Below are 20,302 nucleotides of genomic sequence, written 5' to 3'. Positions count from 1 at the left end.
TAAGAGGATTGACTCAAAGTATCAAGATTGAGATTTGCAACTCAGATGATTTCGGCATAGGTATTTATAGGGCATCTCACAATAGTCTACTTATACCCTCGCCCAGCCAACCAAGTTGGAAATGACCAATTCCGAACTGCACCTAGCCAGCGTTAGACAAGCTGCTCCTGAAACGTGAAGGAAATGGATTGCTTCCGACACATCCTATTGATCAGACCACTTGATATCCATCTTGGGATTGTTGACGTGACCTTGCTTGTGGAATGCTCGAACCGGTATGGCGAGGCAATTCCAGTCAATATTAAAAGACGGTATAACTGTTGCAAAGCAAGGTCATGGGAACAAGAAGTACGGAATCTATTCCCCTCATTTGGCTACTACGGGTTGGTCTAGTAGTGAATTGTGTAACTATGCTCAGGGTGACTTCAAAGATAAGGTGATCAAAAGACAGACCAAGTGCAACAAAGCCGCAGAGTTCCGATATCCTTGATTCCATGTCCAATATCAATCTGCTAGAAGTCATGTCCAATATACACTCAAATTCTCTACTCGCGACTCATACATTCGGTCATCAAAATAAAAGCATTGAAAGCCAATATCGGCATCAGCTCCAAGTCTAATCATATCTCACAGGTGAAAAGGTTTCCAAGAAAACCAATGATAATAAAAAAACCAGCAGGGCATGCACAAGAAAGCAAAAAGGCGCCCTCTAGAAGATATAGGGATTACAATCGGAGGAAATCATAAATGCATCGCCATGAAGCCCGCCCACTTCCATTTTCTTCCCCTCGCTCATATCACAATCCAATCAATGGCGGCCGGTAAGACACACACATACACACATTGACATTTCACACAGCTCTCTGATTATAGGCGCAGAGAGACGGGGGTAATAAAAACGAGATAGTAAACAAGAAGCGGCTTAGGACCGGCCGTACCGGGTCTTGCCGAAGGAGAAGGGCACGTAGCGGTACTTGATCATGTGCTGGATTTGTCGGCGCACTACAGATAGAATAGTCGTGTCAGCATACATCCACGGAGCATGTTTGTCGCAATCTCGTTCGATTGAATCGGGTTTGGGATACGTACTGGTCAGGACAAACAGGATGATCCAGTACATGACCAGGACAGGCCAGAAGACTGGAATGTCGAAGACGGAGAACCAGGTGCACACAAAGCCGATGGCGATGGCGCGAGTAGCCGAGTGCCAGAACTTGAACTCAGGCAGACGGCGGATGAAGGGCCGGAACTCCTCGTCCCGCTTGGTAGGAAGGCTTGGTGAGCCTGCGTCACCGTCCTCCAAGCCCTCATCCTGGGTGAGAGAGGGGTCGAATTTGGGGGTCAGGAAGGCGAGGAAGAGGTTCAGGAGGTAGATGCCGACAGTGTAAGCGACTGATTTGTAAAGTTGTGATGTTAGTCAAGGTTCAACCCGCAAGTCGTATGGTTTGTCCGTCCAATTCCCTCCATGGATCCTCCTTTTCAATCCATGACTTTCTCATAGAGGGAATCTGCACAGCTACCTGCCACGAGAACCATTCGGAGGTAGGACCAAGCGAAGACGTACCGATGTACCATCCTTGTGCGAAGATGATGCGCAGGAAGAAGATAAGGAGCAGAACGACGGATCCAACCCAACGATACGTAGTGTAGGGAGTCGAGGCATCGAGGTAGGCTTGGTATTGCTACAGCGACACATTAGCACAAGGTTTCCTCAGACAACCCAATCCCTGCGATCAAGGAATGGGAAGAGGCATTGCGCTGGTCGCAACCCCTCAAGCGACAGTCAAAACTCACCCGGGTCAATTTAGAGGTATGCGCCGTCATGGCAGTGAAGGGCGACTGGTCTGGCTCGGGGACATCCATTGTGAAGGCGGAGGTAAGGAGGATACGAGGAAGGAGGAAAGTAGAGACAAGACGAGCCCGGTGTATACGCAGATCCGCAGTGCTGAACGCAGTCGTTTCTGGAAAACAGGAGCAAAGTGTCCCCCTGGCGCTGGTCCAATCAGCGGGGAAATTACCTTCCAGCCACGTTGGGACATGTGACGTGTGGCGAGTGTTTCTTAGTGCCTTAGACGCCTGAGGTGTCAATGCCAGTCTGTCACGTTGAGGCCTGAGTGGGTGCCTGAGGTGTCGATGTCAGCCAGGTCACATTTGACCGAGGGACGGTTAACTTCGGCGCTCTGTCGGCTTGCGGGGACGAGAATCATACATCATAGTTTCTCCCTGTGATCCGGTATCAACGCTCAACAGCCTCCTGCCGATTTTTGAGACTACACTAACTCATTACTTTCATTATTCGGATCAATCGCCATGTTTGCCCGTCGTTGCGCTCGTCTGGCCACCTCGCGGACTGCTGTCCCCTTGAGCTCCTACTTGGCCCGTGTGAGGCAGTATTCATCCGGCCCGAGCTATGAACACATCCTCACATCAACCCCCAAGCCAGGAGTCGGCCTGAGTAAGTACCAGTACCATTGAACTCCTCGCTACCAGGACAAACCAACTCATTATGGACAGTCACCCTCAACCGACCCAAGGCCCTCAACGCCCTCTGCAGCCCACTCTTTACCGAGCTCAACGACGCACTAAGCAAGTACGACAATGACAAGGACATCGGCGCGATCATCATCACCGGAAGCGAGAAGGCCTTCGCTGGTACGTCAACCCTAATCTCCGTTCCAAATCCCACACCTCAAAACAAAGCTAATTCACCTCCTAGCCGGCGCCGACATCAAAGAAATGGCCCCCCTAACCTTCGCCGCCGCCTACACAGACAACTTCATCGCACCCTGGTCTCACCTAGCCAACACAATCCGCAAGCCCGTCATCGCCGCCGTATCCGGCTACGCCCTCGGCGGCGGCTGCGAGCTAGCAATGATGTGCGACATCCTCTACTGCACCGCCAACGCGACCTTCGGCCAGCCGGAGATCAAGCTCGGCACGATCCCCGGCGCGGGCGGCTCGCAGCGTCTCACCCGTGCCATTGGCAAGAGCAAGGCTATGGAGCTTATTCTGACGGGTAAGAACTTCAGCGGTAAGGAGGCTGGGGAGTGGGGTCTTGCGGCGCAGGTGGTGGATGGTGGGAAGGAGGAGTTGCTTGAGGTTGCGCTTAAGACTGCGGAGACTATTGCGGGATATAGTCGTGTGGCTGTTGTTGCGGGTAAGGAGGTTGTGAATAAGAGTCAGGAGTTGTCGTTGAGGGAGGGGGTGGAGTATGAGCGGAGATTGTTCCACAGTTTGTTTGGTAGTAAGGACCAGAAGATTGGTGAGTCTTGTATCCGACATGTAGTTTCTGGATTGTTGGTGGAAAACTAACACGTCTACAGGTATGACTGCCTTTGCTGAAAAGAAGAAGCCCGAGTGGTCCCACGAGTAAAGAACTCGAGGGGCCTGGCAGGAGAACATGTCAAACATACCCCTTAAAGTAAAGCAATGATGAGTCCTGAGTTGTAGAATCTGTCGTCATTTATATCACGTCAAATATACATTGAGTATGTACTTCTAGCCACGGCCAGCCGCGGCATCATTGTCCCAACTATCATCAACCATCGCATCGGGATGCGCATTGCCCGACGGCGATCCATATTTATGCTGCTCCAAAGACCGATTGATACCGATGATACCCCACGCAAAGACGGCCACATCGCGAATCGTGTCCATAAGGAGATTGTTCTGCGGACCACCAGCCGCAGCGTCTTTCGCCGTAGCCGGGTAAGATTGGTTCGATGAGCCCTGTAAACTCGATGCTGGCGTAGTTGTTTGGCCTAGTGAAGGAACCTCGTTCTCTCTACAGAGACTATCCTTTGCCTCTGGATATGCCGGGTTTTGAATGTTATCGTGGGGATAAGTTGCCGTTCCATAGGCATATACAGGCTCTAAAGCCCACGGCGCCGCGAAGATGCCGTTGGAATAGACAGGGACCGGTTGAGGTGGAAGGGTGGCGCTGGGGATGGGAGCTCGAGCACGACGAAGAATGACAACCAATCCATCTGAAGTACACGAGACAACCGCTTCCAGCTCAATAGGAGGCGGCGCCCTGGCAAATGGATCCGTCGCGATACCGAAAGCCGGACTGCTGTATCCACTCATGTCCGTATCTACGTCGTCGTCCAGCAATGGGTTGCGGAACCAGAACCGCAGATATGCGATCGAATCGTTTGCCTTGGCACTTTCAAGACACCGTACCGCATCCCGTAAGCATCTTTCTTGTATACAGTAGAAGAAGCTTTTGGAGATGAGCTGGTGCGGGCTCAGTCCGAGAATCTCTGTCACGCCACTAGTGGCGTACATGATAGTCGCCGTTCTAGTAAAGCGATTGACGAAAAGGGCCGCGCGTGGTTCATGAAGCGGCTCTACAAGGCGTCGCGAGAATTTGTCCGATATCCATGTAAGCATGTGGTAGCGAGGGTCATTGGGAGAGGAGTCGAAGAGCTGGCGAACAATTGGGGCGTCGATAGCACGCTCTAGAAACCAAAAATATCAGCATCTGCATAGGTATTTCACAGCTGGTTTGCTCTAAAAGCTTACTTTGACTCCCTCTCCCCCGACCGTAGACTGTGGTACTTGCGATCAAGACGTCGTAAACCACCGTGAAGACACATTCACACCCAACCCACGATCCATTCTTGTGGCGAATGGAGCAGTAGTTGAGGACGGCCGCCTTGTCGAGCCTAACGCCGCGCCCATGGACACTGCGGGCGAATTGTAACTCCTGCGGGTGGAAGTAATCCCAAGCCGAGCGATTGAGTACCTCCAGTGGTTGGAACCCGAGTACTACCTGAATGCTGTCGGAGGCGTACAGAATCGAGGCGTCACGAGACAAATCTGCACGAGCAGGGGTATTAGCTTCGGAACGACAAATATGTCTCACTCTGACCCTCGCCCACTCTGCTATCTGCTATAGCCAACGACAGCGGCAGCAGCAGGGGAGGAGGTCCCGGGTACGACTTGCCGTGGATTGTGATGAATGTGACGTCCATCACGAGCTGCAGGTTAAAGCGGAACCCCACTACCCCGCGTCGCAGAAGGATGAAAAGGTGAAAGGACAGATACGAGTCGGTAAGGGGGAGAAGGTCTCTTGGATGATTTTTGTCTGCTGTCTCCTGACAAGGGTCTTGCCCCAGACAGCGAGATAAGAGGGAAAACCTGGAAAGGGCCAGCTTCGCACTGACAGCGGCTTAGCTGGTGGACACTCACACTAACGGCTGTCAACCGTGGATCGTAGGGGCTACCGCACTTACAGGCACGCCGCCAGACAATGTCATAGTAGTCATAGTGGGGGGAGGGGAGAAATGTGGCTGGATTTCATTATTAACGGAATATAATTCAATTCAAAGGGTCTCGAAATTTTGATTAGTGTTTATTAAGTGTAGATACAGAGTTATGATTATATACATCCTGACATGCAAATGCAAACAACAAGAACAGACCGCATAGACAGCTAGACTGCCCGGCTGGACACACGGTGGAGGGGTCATCATAGACATGAGAAATTATTACATGGCATCAACATCATTCATGCAATGCCAGCGTCTTTCTCGACCTGGCTGGGGTCATTCGTAGCATTCTTCTGCGCCCGGTAATCATCAACGACGCGGCCTTCAATAGACTCATCAAACACGTTGACCTCGGTGGTGGCAAAGTTGCGAGCGCTCACACCACGCTCAAAGAGCATATCCAACTCAGCGAAAGAGCGACCACGGGGCTCCGGGACACGGAAGTAAGTGTAAATAATACATAAGAAGCAGATGCCGCCCCAGAAGAAACCGGCGTAGTTGCCCCAGTCCCACTCGCCGGGGTTCAGCATATAGGGGGTGAGGACACCGCAGATAATGCCGACAACGTTATACAAGCAGCGGCCGAGAACGACCGTCTTGATTTGCAATCGTCGGGTGGAGAGCTCGGCTACTAGTGAGTAGCAGACAGTACCGACAGTGAGCTGGTAGAAGAGGGCCCAGACAAGCATGAGCGCGCCGGTGGCCATAGACGCTTGATCGCGGTGAGAGTCTGGCACGAGGCCGAGGAATCCCATGACCAGAAGCATAGCGCACAGTCCACATAGACCGTATAGACACAGAGTGCGACGACCGATTCCCAGGGTCATCAGGAACCACGCTCCAAAGACACCGACCATGTTGATGCCGTACTGACCCATAGCGAAATTATAGGCGTTAGACGAGTCAAGACCGGCCTGTTCCAGGAAGTAGGTGGAATAGTTTGAGAACGAGTTTCCACTCAGGTTCTGAATGGCCCAGACCATGCAGACAATCTCCGTTCGGCGCAAATCAGTCCCCTTGAAGCAATCAAGATAGCTGGCACCCTTGGTGATCTTAGCCTCCAGGGCCGTGGTATGCACCATCATAGAGATTGTCTCGTCGGCATCAAAGTCCGTATCGCGGTCCTTGCTGGTCAATCGCTCCAGAGCCTGCTTGGCATCCTTAGTGCGGCCTCGTCGGACCAGCCACCAAGGGGACTCGGGGGCAAGGAAAATGCCAATGAACAGAGGTAGAGGCCACATCCACTGCAAACCATATGGAATTCGGTAGGCCCATTGGTCATCCCGATTGAGCATTCCCTTGATCACACCAATTCCAATGAGCTGGCCAAGACCCCAGCAGAAGTTGACATAGGTGGTCAAGTATCCACGAAGTGCGACGGGGCACACCTCGGAGGCGTAAGTAATCGTCAAGGTCTGGAATACACCCCAGGGAACACCACACAGAATCTCCGCCGCGAGGAGAGACTGGACATTCTTGGCTGTGAAGAAGATCGCCGTCCATGCGCTGACCAGAACAAGACAGGCCATAATCGTATACCGGTATCCAAAACGCTCCGAGGCCCAACCGTTGATAAATAGACCAATAATCTCGCCGACGTAGGCACCGTTACTCAAACCCGATTGCCACTAAACCATGATCTGTCAGTAACTCTCCGAGGCATTTCAAAAGGCAGGCACTCATAAACTTACCCTAGCCGGTACTTGATATTTACCATCCGGCAACTGTTCACCATACTTGCGATTGAACTGATCAAAAGCATAGAAATTGTTCACCAAACTGATATCGTATCCCTCCATCGCAATGCAAGTCGAGATAATCACACTCCACATAACCGCCTTCGGATACAGCTTAATCCCCTGCAGCAAACTCATACTCTGCTCCTTTTCCGTCGCCGCCTTTGCATTCTGAATAATCGTCTTCATCGAGGAATCAGAGGTCCAGCCCTCATGGCCCTCCTGGCCATCTGAGGGGTATCGCGGGGCCACCTCCGCCGGCGCAATGGTGTCTTGCACCTTGGATTCCGCCATGCTAGCGTCGCGTGGATGGTCCTTGGTGTAAGACAAGATCGGAGGCTCGACAAAGAAAAGGGGAGGGTGGGGGGGAGTGCCGTCGGTTTGGAACTGGGTGGAAGGAAGACGTTCAAGATTTCAAGGCTCGGAGACGTGCGGAGGTTTAAGAGGAAAAAATATCAAGTACCCACACCTGGGGGAACATCGCACACGATCGCACTTCAGGGGGTGTGACACCTTCTCTGGGGCAACGAGCCAAGTGTAACGTGGTGGGATTGGTGAAAAAAGGACAGGATTTTCGAAGAGACTAGACAAAATGAGGAGCGAGCAGCGCTGGACTTTGCGGGGAACGTGGGCTCGATGCCTCGGACTGCAAATTTTCGCGGGCTGATGCTTGGCGAGGGGCCCGGGGTAAATGCCGTGATCATCGCCCCCGGAGTAGAATGGTTTTTTACTTCTTTTATGCCTGTATAGAATAAGAATTCAATTACTTCAATGAAATAACTAAAATTAGATGCCTTCTTCTTTCTATAACACTCCTATACTCAACCATGTACCTGTCAAGTTTATTCTCCGACGTCGCCTTGCATCCGGAATGTGGCGCACGGGTGAACCGCACCGGATTTGGTCCGAGATCGACTTTCGGCTCTTTCTAGAGTTGCATCCATCTGCCATCCCGACCATTTTAACTTTATGGAAGGTTCGATGCCTTGGTTACATGAATCCACAAAGATTAATCTCTATCTATCATTATCATGGTCGTCGTATCCCACTGCTGAATGCTCTATCCTATTCTATCCTCCATTTGACATATTTCAACAACTCTGGTCTCATGGAAGAAACAACGGATCCCGAATCAGCCGCTCCATATCCTCCGTCCGAAGATGAAGCGATACATCCACCCCATAATCAATCCAGCTCTTCGCATCCGACGATCCATCTTGATCTCCTGATGGCGGTGCATCCTTAATCAACACATCCCCATCCAGCGTCGGCAACACACCCTCGGCATACCGAATACCAGGATACGAGCTCAACCCAAAATCAATCTCATACAAACCCGCACGAGCCCACGTAGTCACAATAAGATGGCGCCGACCGAGAAAACCCTGCCAAATTCGTTGCGGCGTCTTCTCATACGCCAAACTATGCAAATGCGCACCAAGAGCGGCCTTGTCACCGATTCGGTTGACAGTATCGCGAATGCGTCGCGCGATCGAGAGCCTCCGCTGCTGCTCTGGGATATTAGGAGAAGTCATTTCCACGCCCGTCATCTCGATATTCATCATCAAGGATGGTGAGCCAATGAAGTTTTCTCCAAGGCCAAGGACGGGGCGTGTTCCGTAGGCGAGGTCGCAATGGACCAGGCCGGTATCTTCTCCTAGTTGACGGGCTCGAGTGATACAGGACCAAATATGAGCTAGGACGGCATCGTGACGACTGATTCGACTGTCGCTAGAGTCGTTACAGGTTCTTTTGATAGTAGCTTCATAGATCTGGTCCACCTGGCTACGATTCAGATGAACCAGATAATGGGAAACAGGGGCCTTGAAGTCCCATTCTGACCAGGGCATGTCCGGACCGACCGGCGTGTGCTCCTGGTTTCGGAATGGCTCGGGAATTTCCTGAGGCCAGGGACATAGAGCTGGCGTGGACCACCAGTCATACCGGTGCATAGGCAGATTCAGAGCTTTGGCAATAGTGGCTGGATCGGGATGTGTATGATTGATGTCCCCCGCGGCCATTGAGTCCAGGCGTGCCGGGTCAAATAGTGGATTCAACTGCGGCTTGGGAAACGACGACCCTGAAAGGACCCATTGACTGATTTTTGTCCAATCTTTGACAAAGTAAATGACGGACTGGATATCAGCCAAAGGATGCAGATTCTTAGTTGCCAACGCAAAGCCACCACAAGCCAGTGTCGTCAGCTGGATCGCCATGATGGGTGGTAAGATGCCGGCTTCGTTGACGACATTAGGCCCCAGAGAGTTGGCTAGACGTAGAGAAGGAACAAGTCCGTTAAGTGATGTCTTTCCACGGTCAAATATAGGGTATTCTGTCGTCCGTGATGCTGGAGACAGCGTTTCGAGAGTATCGTTGGATGTCGCAGTCACGAACTCGATTCCAGGATCTTCCGATGTACCATAATGCGAGTAAATTCGACCAAAGCGACGTGCATGAATAGGAAAGCGAAGCTCTTCCGGTTTCAACTCGGTCGGATCCAAAGTAGATATACTCTTTAGTTGCCCAGCCCAGTGAGGATAGGCGTCAAGTGTGATGCGCAGAGACCGGCGAAAATGCTCTGCCAAATCGAATTCGTCATCAGCTTTGTCGGGTCGCTCGAAAAGCCAGATCGGACATGTACAAGCAAAGTCTGCTGTAGTAGCATCCAAGAGGGAGAGTGGCACCGCATGCTCGATTGGCTTCGTGGTTGGGAATACCCGTTCAGAATGGAGTGTAGATGTCTCGATCAACGTCATCATGGACTAGTTCTGTGTTTTGGTTTTAGACTTAGCTATCAGAGAAGAATCAAGAAAACCATGATGCATTAATTATAGTAGACCCGGATTACATAGAGTGAGTGAGCAAAGTGTCCCCAATGTAACTTCCTTTTGCGCACTAGACCAAATCTGGTTCCCGTTATCACCAAGATGAAGCCGCTAAAAAGGTTGTGGCGGAGCCAGTATGATTCACGAGGAGTCATCGTGGCTTAAGTGTGTTCAAATCCAGAATTCTGTTACAAAGTTTACTGGGCCAACCCCGGACATTCTTTTTCAGGTCTAGCATGGTTCAGAACATGGTTTCATTTTCTAACTTGTATTCTCACCAAGGTCGCGATAGACAAACTGTCTCAACTAATGCTTAGCCATGAATCTAGAGTGATTTAAAGTTACGGCAGTGCCGCCCGTAATAATTGCATGGATGATGGAAGGGCTATTTATCAAGATGACTTGTTAGTCCAAGGTTATTCAGTTAACAGGACCGCCGAATTACTCGCGCTTCCTCAACAACATCTTTAATTTTCTGACTATGTTTCACTTTCTCTCTCTTCGTCATCTTTAAGAATAAGTTATGACATGCTACCTATTAGACCTGCCATGAGAACTAATATAAGTCCACGATCGATGAATGGCACGTGCTTACTTAAGGTTTTGAGCAATCCGGGCAGGAGGCCCCCACTCGGGAATTCCTAACCAACCTGGTTCCTGAGTTCCTGAACAGGCATTCCTCACCGCTTGGCATACTCTCTGCCAACTCGAAAATCGATCCACGTTCCGGCACAATTGACCTCTGAAACTATCAAGCCAACCGATGGGACGGGGTTGATCTTGCCCCCGTTCAGCTATGGAAGAATCGTTCATACTATCCAAGTTCAACAGGCTTCAACAGTCCGGCCTTGCTCTCTATGACGAGAATCAACAGATAATCGAGCACAACGATGGAGGACTTCAAGTACGCATCCGATGACCCTCCCTATTCTACAATTACGATATTCTAACTCTGTCACTACAGTTCCAATTCTGTCTGACTTCTGCTCTGGCCAAAAAGCCAAACTTACAAACGCCCCATTCAACCAACGATGAGCGACGTGATGGCAGCGATATCAGTACCACAGGTTTTGAGATTGGAGAAATCGGCAACGCCCACCTCCTCATAGCGAACAAGTTCTGCTGGGCAAAACCACATTTTCTTCTCCTGACCTCTGACGGCTACCGACGACAATACGAATCTTTGAACGACACTGATCTCCAAGCGATCTGGTCTATTCTCTCCACCATGAGCACCGACTATCTTGCCTTTTTTAATTGCGGTCAAGATGGGGGTTGCAGTCGACTGCACAAGCATATGCAATTGATCCCGATGCCTGGAGCAACTTTCGCGTCTTTCCTCGATTCTGATGGAGAGATATCCGAGCCTGAGGTTCCATTCCAATGGTTCTATCATCGGTTTGACACTGGCGATGTGTCATTGCAACACCTAACGGATGTTTACAATAAGCTTCTTAGCCAAGCTACCGAGGTCGGCGGAGGGTTGTCTGAAAACGCCCATGCTTCTCTGCCTGGCGCCGCGTGTCCGCATAATATGATTATGACCCAGCGGTGGATGATCGTTGTGCCCAGGCGACGGGCTGCGATTAATAAAGCTGTGGCTGCTAATGCCCTGGGAATGTTGGGGTATATCGCTGTTGCTACGAAAGAGGAGATGGATGAATGGATACGTACGGGTCCGACAGGTACCCTCAAGGAGTTTGGAGTGTCGAAATGATGATCCGTTCTGCATTAACCTGTGGCTTTGCAATGTTTATAGACTAGAGTTACACTATGATTCATGACCTTTTATTATCTTTCTAGACAAAAAATCAGCTATGTAAAGAGCTTACAAGGTACTGGTCGATTTCAATTATGTCAGGAAAAGTGAGAGGCAAATTATCACAGAATGTTGTCTCGAGCCTGCGGTGGTGGCCAAGAGGCAAAATGATATCATATGCGAGCGGAGAGCATGGTTATGATCATTGTTCAAAGGAAAATTCTTATACTTGTGTGGATTTCAGTTCAATCTTAATCAACCTTGAAGAAACGCCGTTCTCCTTCCCCACTTCCCCACGGCCATCATCAACTCCATCAGGCATGTCTTCCAGTGCGGATCAAAATGACAATCGTAAGTACGGAGAAAATACCTTCTTGCATCTTCAAGGCCTATGGTCCCCAAGTGATTTTCCTAAGAGCCGGTCCCTCCAATTACTTTTGCGATTAACCACTTTCTACATATTTCCGCGTTACTCCGCCCATTAAGCTCTCCAAGCTAATTCGCCAAATACATCTAGACACCGTCAAAGGCGGTCTCACCGAGACCGTAGGCAAAACATTTCAAGGGTCTACCCGTACAGTTGGTAACGTCGTGAGTGGCCTTGGTGCCACCATTGGTGGCGCGGCTGAAGGGGTAGGCCAGACGGCAACTGGCGCTGCTCAAGGCCTTGGGAGTGCGACCAAGGGCCTTGGGCAATCGGTCAATCAGGGCTTTGGTCGTGAGTGGCCTAGGAGGATTGAGGATGAGTGGGAGAAAGATAAAGTAGATTAAGGTTGTGGTCATTGTTGAGGGTAATGGCCACTAGGTTTACGTTGCGCTGTGACGAGAGTGTATCAATGTATCACACTTAGATACTCGTGGGTATTTGTCAATTGATATAGATACTAATTTTTTATTCAATTTGACTGTTTTGATTGGTCTGATCTGTTTTCAAAGTCTCATGAGTTGAGTAGTTTCATCCTGTCATAACAGTATTCCCCGCAGAGCCCAAGTGAAATTCGAGGACGGCCACTTAGTCACCTAAGAGGCTACCGATGACAATTGAATCCGATAACTGGGCAGATCGAACATATCTCAAGACCTTATTGACATCTCGAACCACTAATCGAATCTGAACAAGATGCCGACTCGGAAAACTGCAGGTTACAGGCCAATTCCGATCGGCGGGATCCCGCACAGCCTTCCGGAGGCCGGAGCTTTCCGCAGGCGGCGCGAAGCTGTAGTGGGGTCCAGGCATTTTGGTGCGATAGACAATAGATACGCATACTATTAGACGTCGCAGTGAATCAAAGAATCTTTTCAGGTCTTCATTATCAATTTCAAGACTTCAAAGGGTTCAGGTTCCCAAGGAAATATTAAATCACGACTGTTATGGCTCTGGCCAGCCAATCTTGATTCCTCGGATAGACCTTCTGCATTGGTATAGCTTAACCGTTTCTCCTACCCGAAACAAGTCAACGAGTCCCCGAAAGCCTCAAAGTTCCGGGATTTGGGACGGTGTTTGATACTTTTTAATCCTGCGGTCCAGATTGCGTCGACTGATTAATACTGGAGACTTACCCCGGTATGGCTTTGAGAAAGTTCTTCGGAGAGCTCCACGGAAGTTCAGTGCGCTGACATCGAGTCGGTCCTGATTGGGTGTGGAGCTGTCCTAGTCTAAGAAGATGTGGTTTAGCTGCAAAGTATACAACAGGAAATTAGGATGGAACGTAAGATTTGATCTTGTCAGCTAGCATAGTTACCCTCTGTAGAAACTGAAAAGGAAAATACCGGGTCGTTGCATAGCCAATGGCTTAAACATGACTCCATCTCAAATCCCATCGTGTGGGTCTCATGCCTTCATGGGTGGTTTTTTCCCTCATGAAACACCCCACCGCGGCCATTGCTTCGCAGTGGCTATATAACGAATCCCTACAACCCCCGCAATTTCTCCTCGTTCCAACAGCCATCTCTACCTATCGTCATAGTCCTCCGCCGCCATGGGTAACGACGACCAGCCTAGTACGTCAATGCTCCAACCAGCCCTCAAACAGACTTGTCACTAAAGACTTTCTCTATAGAGACCTATCGCTATAACGAGACTCCGGTCTACACAGCCTCCAATGGCTGCCCGGTACCGTTCCTCGCTTCTTCTCTTTCCAATCCCCGAATCTAATGCGAATACTTCATCGTATAGGTCATGGACCCCCAGGCCGCCCAGCGTGTGGGCTCCAACGGCCCTCTGCTGCTGCAGGATTTCCATCTGATCGACCTGTTGGCGCATTTTGACCGCGAACGCATCCCAGAGCGGGTGGTTCATGCCAAGGGCGCTGGCGCCTACGGCGAGTTTGAGGTTACCGACGATATCAGCGATATTGTCAGTATCAACCTGCTGGGTACAGTAGAAAAAAGTCAGTTAACATAGCTTCTCGCAGACCATCATCGACATGCTCAAGGGCGTTGGCAAGAAGACCAAGATGTTGACCCGCTTCTCGACCGTCGGTGGCGAGAAGGGCTCGCCAGACAGTGCCCGCGATCCTCGCGGCTTCGCCATGAAGTTCTACACCGAAGAGGGGAACTGGGACTGGGTGTTTAACAATACCCCCGTCTTCTTCCTGCGTGACCCAGCCAAGTTCCCCGTCTTCATCCACACTCAGAAGCGCAACCCGCAAACCAATCTGAAGGATGCTACCATGTTTTGGGATTACCTCTCCACTCACCAGGAGGCCGTCCACCAGGTGATGCACCTGTTCAGCGACCGTGGGACACCATACTCCTACCGCCACATGAACGGCTACTCTGGACACACCTATAAGTGGATCAAGGCCGACGGGACCTTCAACTATGTGCAGATCCACTGCAAGACCGACCAGGGCAACAAGACCTTCACCAATGAAGAGGCCACCAAGCTGTCCGCCGAGAACCCGGACTGGCACACACAGGACCTGTTCGAGGCTATCAAGCGTGGCGAGAACCCCTCCTGGACCTGCTACGTGCAAGTCCTTTCCCCAGAGCAGGCCGAAAAGTTCCGATGGAACGTCTTCGACCTGACCAAGGTGTGGCCACAGAGCGAAGTACCCCTGCGACGCTTCGGTCGCTTCACACTGAACAAGAACCCGGAGAACTACTTCGCCGAGATCGAGCAAGCAGCTTTCTCACCCTCCCACATGGTCCCGGGTGTCGAGCCCTCAGCTGATCCCGTCCTGCAATCCCGTCTGTTCTCCTACCCTGATACCCACCGCCACCGTCTCGGCGGCAACTACGAGCAGATCCCCGTCAACTGCCCGCTGCGTTCATTCAGCCCGTGGCACCGTGATGGCGCCATGAATGTGAACGGTAACTACGGCGCCAACCCCAACTACCCTTCTACCTTCCGACCCCTGGCGTACAAGCCTGTCAAGGCTAGCCAGGAGCATGAGAAGTGGACTGGTGCCGCCGTTGCGGAGCAGATCCCTGTCACCGATGAGGACTTTGTGCAGGCCAATGGTCTTTGGGAGGTGCTTGGTCGCCAGCCGGGTCAGCAGGAGAATTTTGTGAAGAACATCTCTGGCCATCTGTGCGGGGCTCATGAGCGAGTTCGCAAGGCGACTTATGGCATGTTCCGACGTGTCAACAAGGACCTTGGTGCCCGTATTGAGGCCGCCACCGAGGCCAATGTTGCCCCATCTGCTCGTCTGTAGATGATGCTTGCTCTTGGAGCGATTACTGTATACCAATATTGTCAGCATGTATACAAATAACAATGACTTATGATCTGATTGTTTCCGAGTGTAGATGTTGTTCAAGATCATGTACGATGGTCGGTGTCAATGATAATGTTAGCGTGGTACTTCCACCCCTACTTCATGACTAATATTCTGCCACCCTTTTATTACGACTTCACGTAATTAAACCACTATAATACAATATATTACCGCCTAGTAAGGTGTATGACCCCCCTGCGCGTCGATAACAGCCTGGCAGCGCTTCTGCATCAGATCAATCTGCTGGTCTAAAAAGCTTGTAGGAATCGCATCCCAAGCAGCTCGCACAGCCTCGCGTAGCTGATCATAAGATAGCTTACGATCATAGTCTTTCAAATATCGATCACCGATCCAATCTTTTATCCAATCCCAAACCTTCTCAATTGGATTAAGATCTGGCGAATACGGTGGCCAGTCGATAGGGTATATCCCACGATCGTGAAGCTCCTCAATAGTTAAGAGATTTCGATGAGATGGTGCGCCGTCTTGCATTACAATTAGATGTTGATCTAAATGATTGCGAGCCAGCGAAACCATACCGTCGATAAGAGGCACAATTCGCTCTGTATATCGAGCAGCAGTAATAGTGCCCCATTCCTTCTCCCAAAATAGACAAGGGCCTTTCTTATTATTATAGAATGAGCCCCAAAACATCCAGCCAGGTGCACGAGAAATTCGCTCTCGTACACAAGTATCATCAAATTCCTCACCAGCCCGACGCGTAACATAGATCCGTCGATGATAGACCGATGTAACCCAGGTCTCATCAGTCCATAATATCTTTTCCCACTGCTCACGCGTCCAATTAACGTGCTCTAGCGCCCAGATTAGACGCAGTGCTCGTGTACGGTCGGACAACGGAGGCTTTCGAAGGGCCTTACATCGATGATATCCACGTCTAGCTAAGGCCCTTCGTAAGGTGACAGAACTAATAGGGAGTTGTAGTTCTTCTATAACCCTAGAGTACGGCATCCGTCGTGTCTCTTTCGAAGATGAGATAAACTCGATTATCTCATCAAGCTGTTCTTCTGATAGCTTTCGACCTCGGCCAGGGGCCTTACGTGGTGTAGGCCTCTCATCAGTGCAAGCCTTTTGGACCTGACGCTGGGTAATGCCCAGTTTTGATGCAATTTGGCTATAGGTAAGCCCCTGAGCGCGCAGTGTACGCGCTGCGATGCGCTGATCACGACTAGCTTTATGGCTAGGGGTATGAGGGGCCTGGGGGGCCTGGGGGGGTATGATCGGATCTTTCGTGATTAGTCTCCATGGTAGGTAGGTAGGTAGGTAGGTAGGTAGGTAGGAAGGTAGGTGGCTAGGTGGCTAGGTGGAAGGGTTTGAAACATATGGTATTGCCCTAATCCCTATTCGGAAGGCGGTTGGAGAGGGTATTAGTCATGAAGAAGGGGTGAAAGTACCACGCTAACATTATCATTGACACCGACCATCGTAGATGAGCAATGCAAAAGGTTGATCAATGACAGATCCAGCTTTCTGAGGTAATCCTTATCGACGCCTTATCGGGTGACGTGCGGAGTTGAGCCGCACGTGATAAGCCCCTAACGCGCCATCGTTGTGACGCGGTTTCGCCGGAAGTTCTTGACAAGCATCCCAATGCGTTTTTGTCTACGATTAACGCCTAATCATCTTGATCGTTGCTCTCCTGGTCATACTATATCCATGTTCGAGATTGATGTGATTGGATAACGAAATTGGGGGAGCTCGGACATTGATCTGCCTGAGCCTATCAGCTAGACCTGGCGGAGTCAGTGCCCTGTAGGGCCAAGTCGCCCCTAGACCAAAGATGTCCGGCCCCGCTGCCGACGACAGCCTTGCTCAACCTCACTTACGTTCAGTCCGCTCATTCACCAGGATGGGAAGTTCGGACGCCCAGCCTTCTATGTCGGACAAGCCGGCGGCCGATCAGGCACAGGCCAGCAACGAGGCCGTATCGTTATTGACGCCCGATAGCGAGAAACAGGAAGCTGGTCCAGATTTGTTTGAAAGACGAGGCTCTGCGGATTCGGGGAATCGGGGAGATGCCCAGGGTGATGAGGGTTTCGTACTCTCACGAAGTGTGCAGGATCCTTCAGAAGAGCTTCCTATTGAGCTCATCAGCTTGACGGATCGGTAGGTCGACGACGTGCCAGTGTTATGTGCATTTTACTTACTAACAGCATCTTCTAGATTCATCAACTCTTTGAGTGCCAAAGTGCACAACTCCCCTCCCACGATCGATAAAATATCCTCCATGTTCCAAGTCTTCTATAGTCGTGCCGAGTCTCATATTGCTACCCATATATCGGCACTCGCATCCCGCATCAACCGTGGTCCACCACCACAACCGCAGATCAAATCGAGAGGGAGTGCACTTTCAGTACTAGCCAGCAAGCGTTCCCAGGATGATTTCAGACAAGGGAGTGGTGGTCGGCAAATGCTGACTGCGGAGGAAGTCGCGGAGAGACGGAAAGCTCGCAAAGCTCTTGAATATAAACGGGCAGCATTGGAAGAGGCTGCAGAACGGCGAGTATGTGAAATGGTTTACGACAAAATTTGGAGGCACAGGAGCACTTTGGATGATGTCCGAGATGAAAAACTGCGCTCCAAGACGGCGGCTTTGCTGCTCGTGGGCATCGATTTGAAGGACTTGGGCATTGATATAGATGTGTCTACGATTGCGGACGAGAAACAACAAGAGGCCAACGACTGCCTGGCTCAAGCTCGGGAGTATCTGGCCAAGATGAACGACCAGAAGTATCCGCTTGGGAAACTTCAGCATCTAGCCGCTGCCCACAAGGCTATCGTCGATGCTCTTACAAAACTTCTTCCATCCTCTTCGTCTGCGGATGAGATTCTCCCGACACTGATCTACAGTCTTATCACCTGTCCACCCGAGGGAATCAATATCGTCAGCAATTTACTGTTTATGCAACGATTCAGATCTTCCAACAAGATTGATGGAGAGACTGCATACTGCTTGACCAACCTGGAAGCCGCCATCAGCTTCCTGGAAAACGTCGAATTGTCTAGCCTACGTGCAGATGAATTGCAAGAGGGCCCTGTCAAAACTCCCAGCGAAGCCCCAACCCCATCATCAGAACGAGTCGATCCACTCAGACCGAAACCAGAAACCACAACCTCGTCAGTTACGGCGGTATCTGCATTCCCTGAAATTGCGAAGCCTGAATCCAAAGAGCCGGCCTCTTCTACTTTGCCTCGCCCTCGTCCGTCCCCAACACCACAGCAGCGACGCTTAAGCAATCTCTTCCAACCCCCAGCCAAGGTCCTCGAAGCTGCGAACGATGCTGTCCGCAGCACCGCAGATCAAGGCCTGAAGAATATTGGAGCAACTCTGGACAATAGCTTCAACTTCCTTTTCGGCCGTCTCAAGGAACTGCAAACTACTTCAGTACCCAATGCAGACGGAACCGAGTCCGTCCTCCCAAAGACCCTAGCCGAAGCTCGCCGACTAGTCGCCAACCCCCCAGCCAATAAACAGAACCTCACACCCGACGAAATCGATTCCCTCAATGCTCTCTCCAAAGAAGATGCTTCACGCAATATATCAGGGAACACAGGCCTTACCAGCGGAGGTAGAACACCTCGAGACCGCAGCACAGACAGTGCCAGAACCCAAGCAAGCAGCAAAAAGTCCATCGCCGGATCACGCGAAGAATCCGTCCCATCGCCAGCCGCTACCACAAGTCCCAATCCTCTCGAATCCATGCGAAACTTTGGCAACACGCTTAACCCCCTCAACCATATTCCGGGCATGATCAAAAACTTCGGCCGCAATGCGCCAGAGACCCCTGGTCCTCGTGCAATTTCTCCTGCAGCAATGGACCGCTTGAAGATATCACCCGCCTCGACGGATAGCACCGCGACTCCATCGGCCGTGTCTTCTGTGAGGATTGACCCTCCGATTCAACGGTTCCTGGATGTACAGGATGCGCGGGATCTACGTCTTGGAGACGTGACTGTTTTGCTCGAAGATTATAAGAGATTGGCCATGGCTCTTGCCAGGGTAAACGAGGGGTCTCGTTGATTTGACAGCCCTGGATTTATACTTATGGCACGGTTCTGTGCCTATTCTTGACATTACGAGCTATCTTGGGCGTTTAGCGGCATTCTATGGTTTAAAATTTGTTCGGGTAATAGTCATCCATTAAGCGGTATAGTTTAACTTGGCCATGCATCCTTAGCTGTGGGGTTGTACATATCATACATAATAAAACATTCTTCCATGAAATGGATCGAGATGGAGGTATCTTTCTATCCATCCTTCCACATAGTAAGTCCGAACACAAGACAAGTACAAAGAAAGGTACAACAGTTAAGGCGATATAGGTAACAGGCCGAAAATGATAAAATCTCTTGAGAGTTCAAAGTGACCTTGTCGGTGGATAGAGCGGGGAAGGGTAGTCGAGGTGGTCGCAACACGACCAAGGCTTCCCAAGGTGGAAAAAGCAATCTTGTGTATACCTATGATCGTTAGATCTGCAACACTATTGTCAATATACATACGACTAGCCCAAGACAAAGTTCCACAAGTATAATGTGCTACCGGATATATTCGCCTAAGGTCAAGTATCAAAATGTCAAAGCCTTGAGTCAGGTGCTCCGGCGAATATCTATGTAATACTCTTGGACTTGCCACGTTTCTCATAACATCAAAAATAAGCCTCCCTGCATTTCATTTGTGAAAACAAAACAAAATTGCCCAAATATCTCCGGTACAACTATAAAGTGCCCTCCAATTTTCGTCTGTTAAAAGCATCTATCACTTACACCAACCCAAACAAGCGCTAAGATGAAAAACTTCTCTAAATTTGTTGCGATTCTTCTCGCAGCAACGTCGGCCGTTTATGCCCAGGAAGACTGCCCTCTCGTAAGTGGTGATTGGAAAAACGAGCAACCTTGAATCATGAATTCAAGTCGTTTACTAAGGTTACATTCTTCTTTTCATAGAACTCAGAATACAATTTCTGTG

General features: G+C 50.5%; 9 protein-coding genes across 9 annotated transcripts; 5 read left to right on the top strand and 4 right to left on the bottom strand.

The window, feature by feature from the left end:
* Window positions 1-922: 922 nt before the first annotated feature.
* Window positions 923-1,863, bottom strand: N7473_005822 (Rer1 family protein; the record flags this gene model as incomplete). Its single annotated transcript, XM_057151762.1, has 4 exons — window positions 923-1,002; window positions 1,090-1,392; window positions 1,565-1,682; window positions 1,795-1,863. The coding sequence occupies 4 exons, from the start codon at window positions 1,861-1,863 to the stop codon at window positions 923-925; spliced, it is 570 nt and encodes a 189-aa protein (XP_057009567.1).
* A 447-nt stretch (window positions 1,864-2,310) lies between these two features.
* Window positions 2,311-3,373, top strand: echA (enoyl-CoA hydratase echA; the record flags this gene model as incomplete). The annotated part of the gene is made up of 4 exons (XM_057151761.1): window positions 2,311-2,455; window positions 2,515-2,652; window positions 2,717-3,262; window positions 3,324-3,373. 4 exons carry the CDS (start codon window positions 2,311-2,313, stop codon window positions 3,371-3,373), a joined length of 879 nt encoding a protein of 292 aa, XP_057009566.1.
* A 125-nt stretch (window positions 3,374-3,498) lies between these two features.
* N7473_005820 (PAS domain-containing protein) lies at window positions 3,499-4,976 on the bottom strand (the record flags this gene model as incomplete). The annotated part of the gene is made up of 3 exons (XM_057151760.1): window positions 3,499-4,460; window positions 4,525-4,821; window positions 4,874-4,976. 3 exons carry the CDS (start codon window positions 4,974-4,976, stop codon window positions 3,499-3,501), a joined length of 1,362 nt encoding a protein of 453 aa, XP_057009565.1.
* A 536-nt stretch (window positions 4,977-5,512) lies between these two features.
* Window positions 5,513-7,586, bottom strand: N7473_005819 (putative MFS alpha-glucoside transporter; the record flags this gene model as incomplete). Its single annotated transcript, XM_057151759.1, has 2 exons — window positions 6,965-7,586; window positions 5,513-6,901 (listed from the first exon to the last, which is right to left on the bottom strand). Exons 1-2 carry the CDS (start codon window positions 7,301-7,303, stop codon window positions 5,513-5,515), a joined length of 1,728 nt encoding a protein of 575 aa, XP_057009564.1. The 5' UTR covers window positions 7,304-7,586.
* A 529-nt stretch (window positions 7,587-8,115) lies between these two features.
* N7473_005818 (transferase family protein) lies at window positions 8,116-9,768 on the bottom strand (the record flags this gene model as incomplete). Its single annotated transcript, XM_057151758.1, has 1 exon — window positions 8,116-9,768. One exon carries the CDS (start codon window positions 9,766-9,768, stop codon window positions 8,116-8,118), a length of 1,653 nt encoding a protein of 550 aa, XP_057009563.1.
* Window positions 9,769-10,535: 767 nt separating this feature from the next.
* Window positions 10,536-11,593, top strand: N7473_005817 (uncharacterized protein). The gene is made up of 2 exons (XM_057151757.1): window positions 10,536-10,738; window positions 10,799-11,593. The coding sequence occupies exons 1-2, from the start codon at window positions 10,631-10,633 to the stop codon at window positions 11,549-11,551; spliced, it is 861 nt and encodes a 286-aa protein (XP_057009562.1). The 5' UTR covers window positions 10,536-10,630; the 3' UTR covers window positions 11,552-11,593.
* Window positions 11,594-11,913: 320 nt separating this feature from the next.
* N7473_005816 (uncharacterized protein) lies at window positions 11,914-12,364 on the top strand (the record flags this gene model as incomplete). The annotated part of the gene is made up of 2 exons (XM_057151756.1): window positions 11,914-11,944; window positions 12,111-12,364. The coding sequence occupies 2 exons, from the start codon at window positions 11,914-11,916 to the stop codon at window positions 12,362-12,364; spliced, it is 285 nt and encodes a 94-aa protein (XP_057009561.1).
* Window positions 12,365-13,572: 1,208 nt separating this feature from the next.
* fgaCat (catalase easC) lies at window positions 13,573-15,252 on the top strand (the record flags this gene model as incomplete). The annotated part of the gene is made up of 4 exons (XM_057151755.1): window positions 13,573-13,594; window positions 13,654-13,706; window positions 13,770-13,949; window positions 14,008-15,252. The coding sequence occupies 4 exons, from the start codon at window positions 13,573-13,575 to the stop codon at window positions 15,250-15,252; spliced, it is 1,500 nt and encodes a 499-aa protein (XP_057009560.1).
* Window positions 15,253-16,930: 1,678 nt separating this feature from the next.
* Window positions 16,931-19,537, top strand: N7473_005814 (VPS9 domain-containing protein). Its single transcript, XM_057151754.1, has 2 exons — window positions 16,931-17,442; window positions 17,500-19,537. The coding sequence occupies exons 1-2, from the start codon at window positions 17,117-17,119 to the stop codon at window positions 19,355-19,357; spliced, it is 2,184 nt and encodes a 727-aa protein (XP_057009559.1). The 5' UTR covers window positions 16,931-17,116; the 3' UTR covers window positions 19,358-19,537.
* Window positions 19,538-20,302: the final 765 nt, after the last annotated feature.

The sequence above is a fragment of the Penicillium subrubescens genome (genome assembly GCF_028828155.1).
Source record: "Penicillium subrubescens strain IBT 31985 chromosome Unknown utg000004l_segment0_segment0, whole genome shotgun sequence".
Taxonomy (NCBI): Eukaryota; Fungi; Ascomycota; class Eurotiomycetes; order Eurotiales; family Aspergillaceae; genus Penicillium; species Penicillium subrubescens.
The sequence above is the reverse complement of the archived record's forward strand: the minus strand, read 5'-3'. Positions and strand labels throughout refer to the sequence as shown.

Coding starts and splice junctions, on each gene's coding strand:
- N7473_005817 (XM_057151757.1), top strand. CDS start 10,631: ATGGAAGAATCGTTCATACTATCCAAGTTCAACAGGCTTCAACAGTCC. Junction 10,739..10,798: donor ACAACGATGGAGGACTTCAA/GTACGCATCCGA, acceptor CTGTCACTACAG/TTCCAATTCTGTCTGACTTC.
- N7473_005814 (XM_057151754.1), top strand. CDS start 17,117: ATGTCCGGCCCCGCTGCCGACGACAGCCTTGCTCAACCTCACTTACGT. Junction 17,443..17,499: donor CTCATCAGCTTGACGGATCG/GTAGGTCGACGA, acceptor AGCATCTTCTAG/ATTCATCAACTCTTTGAGTG.